This window comes from Fusarium odoratissimum (assembly GCF_000260195.1).
Source record: "Fusarium odoratissimum NRRL 54006 unplaced genomic scaffold supercont1.403, whole genome shotgun sequence".
Lineage (NCBI taxonomy): Eukaryota > Fungi > Ascomycota > Sordariomycetes > Hypocreales > Nectriaceae > Fusarium > Fusarium odoratissimum.
Window position 1 is genome coordinate 1 of NW_022159089.1, and position 1,096 is coordinate 1,096.

The 1,096-nt window shown below is 50.4% G+C and overlaps 1 protein-coding gene across 1 annotated transcript; it reads left to right on the plus strand.

The window, feature by feature from the left end:
• Positions 1-258: 258 nt before the first annotated feature.
• Positions 259-619, plus strand: FOIG_16968 (uncharacterized protein; the record flags this gene model as incomplete). The annotated part of the gene is made up of 2 exons (XM_031218449.1): positions 259-520; positions 566-619. Exons 1-2 carry the CDS (start codon positions 407-409, stop codon positions 617-619), a joined length of 168 nt encoding a protein of 55 aa, XP_031051837.1. The 5' UTR covers positions 259-406.
• Positions 620-1,096: the final 477 nt, after the last annotated feature.

The window sequence follows — 1,096 nt, forward strand, 5'->3', positions numbered from 1 at the left end:
AAGGAGTTCGCCCGTATCTGGAGATTCCACGTCACAGCTTTCAATCCTGAGCCAGCTCGAGTCCGACAGCAAGGAGAAGGTAATCCCTTGGCTGTAAATCCTTTGCAGCATCCCTTGACGTTCCAATGGCTCTCACAGGTTCTGAACCGCTGCCAACGCCACCATTGCAGTGAGACATACTGCCTACGAAAGAAGAAGGGTTCAGAAGAGATTTCTTGCCGCTTTTTCTTCCCACGAGATACGAGAGATACGGCTGACGTTGTTAGACGACAAGGACAATCCTACTTCTCCTTCGAGGCGGCCAGGAATGACAGCCTTATGAACCACTATAACCGGTGTCTCAGTCTCGGCTGGTTAGCCAACATTGATATCTCCCCCTGTACCAGCCTTCAAGCTGTGATTAATTATGCAGCCAAGTATTGCAGTAAGATGGAGAAGCGGACTGACAGTTATGCCAGCATGGGCCGGCAAATCTTGCCCTATGTCTCCCACCAGAACCCACTTCTATCTTTTGCCTCGCGTCTAATGAACAAGTTGCTTACTGAGAGAGACTTCTCGGGGCAAGAGATTTGCCATGTCTTGCTCAACTGCGAGCTGCAGGAGGGTACCCGTGTTATAAGAGCCGTTGATTGCCGTCCCTATGAGCAACAGGGACGGTCTCTTCGCCTCCAAGGTGATCATGACGACGCTGAGGTCGTTGGGATATATGAGAAGTATCTTTCTCGCCCTCCCCTTCATGAAGAACTCACTTACCTTGACTTCCTAGCCAACTGGAATACCAGCAATAGGGATGGGAGAAAATGGACACGTTGGAGTCGCCAAGCTAAGCCTCGTGTATTATACTACTTCCCGCGGTATAAGTCTAACCACCAGCATCACCAATACGATGATTTTTGTCGTGTGAAGCTAATGCTGGCTCATCCACATCGCGACCCTAACGAACTACGCAAGATCAACGGTGTCGAGTATAACTCGTATGCATCTGCCGCCGAATTCTGTTATGGGAACCACCGGCACCCTGATGATTACTACGGCACACCTAACGCCGAGGAACGTCGACCAGATCCGGATGAGTTCGAGGAAGAATTTCACGAGC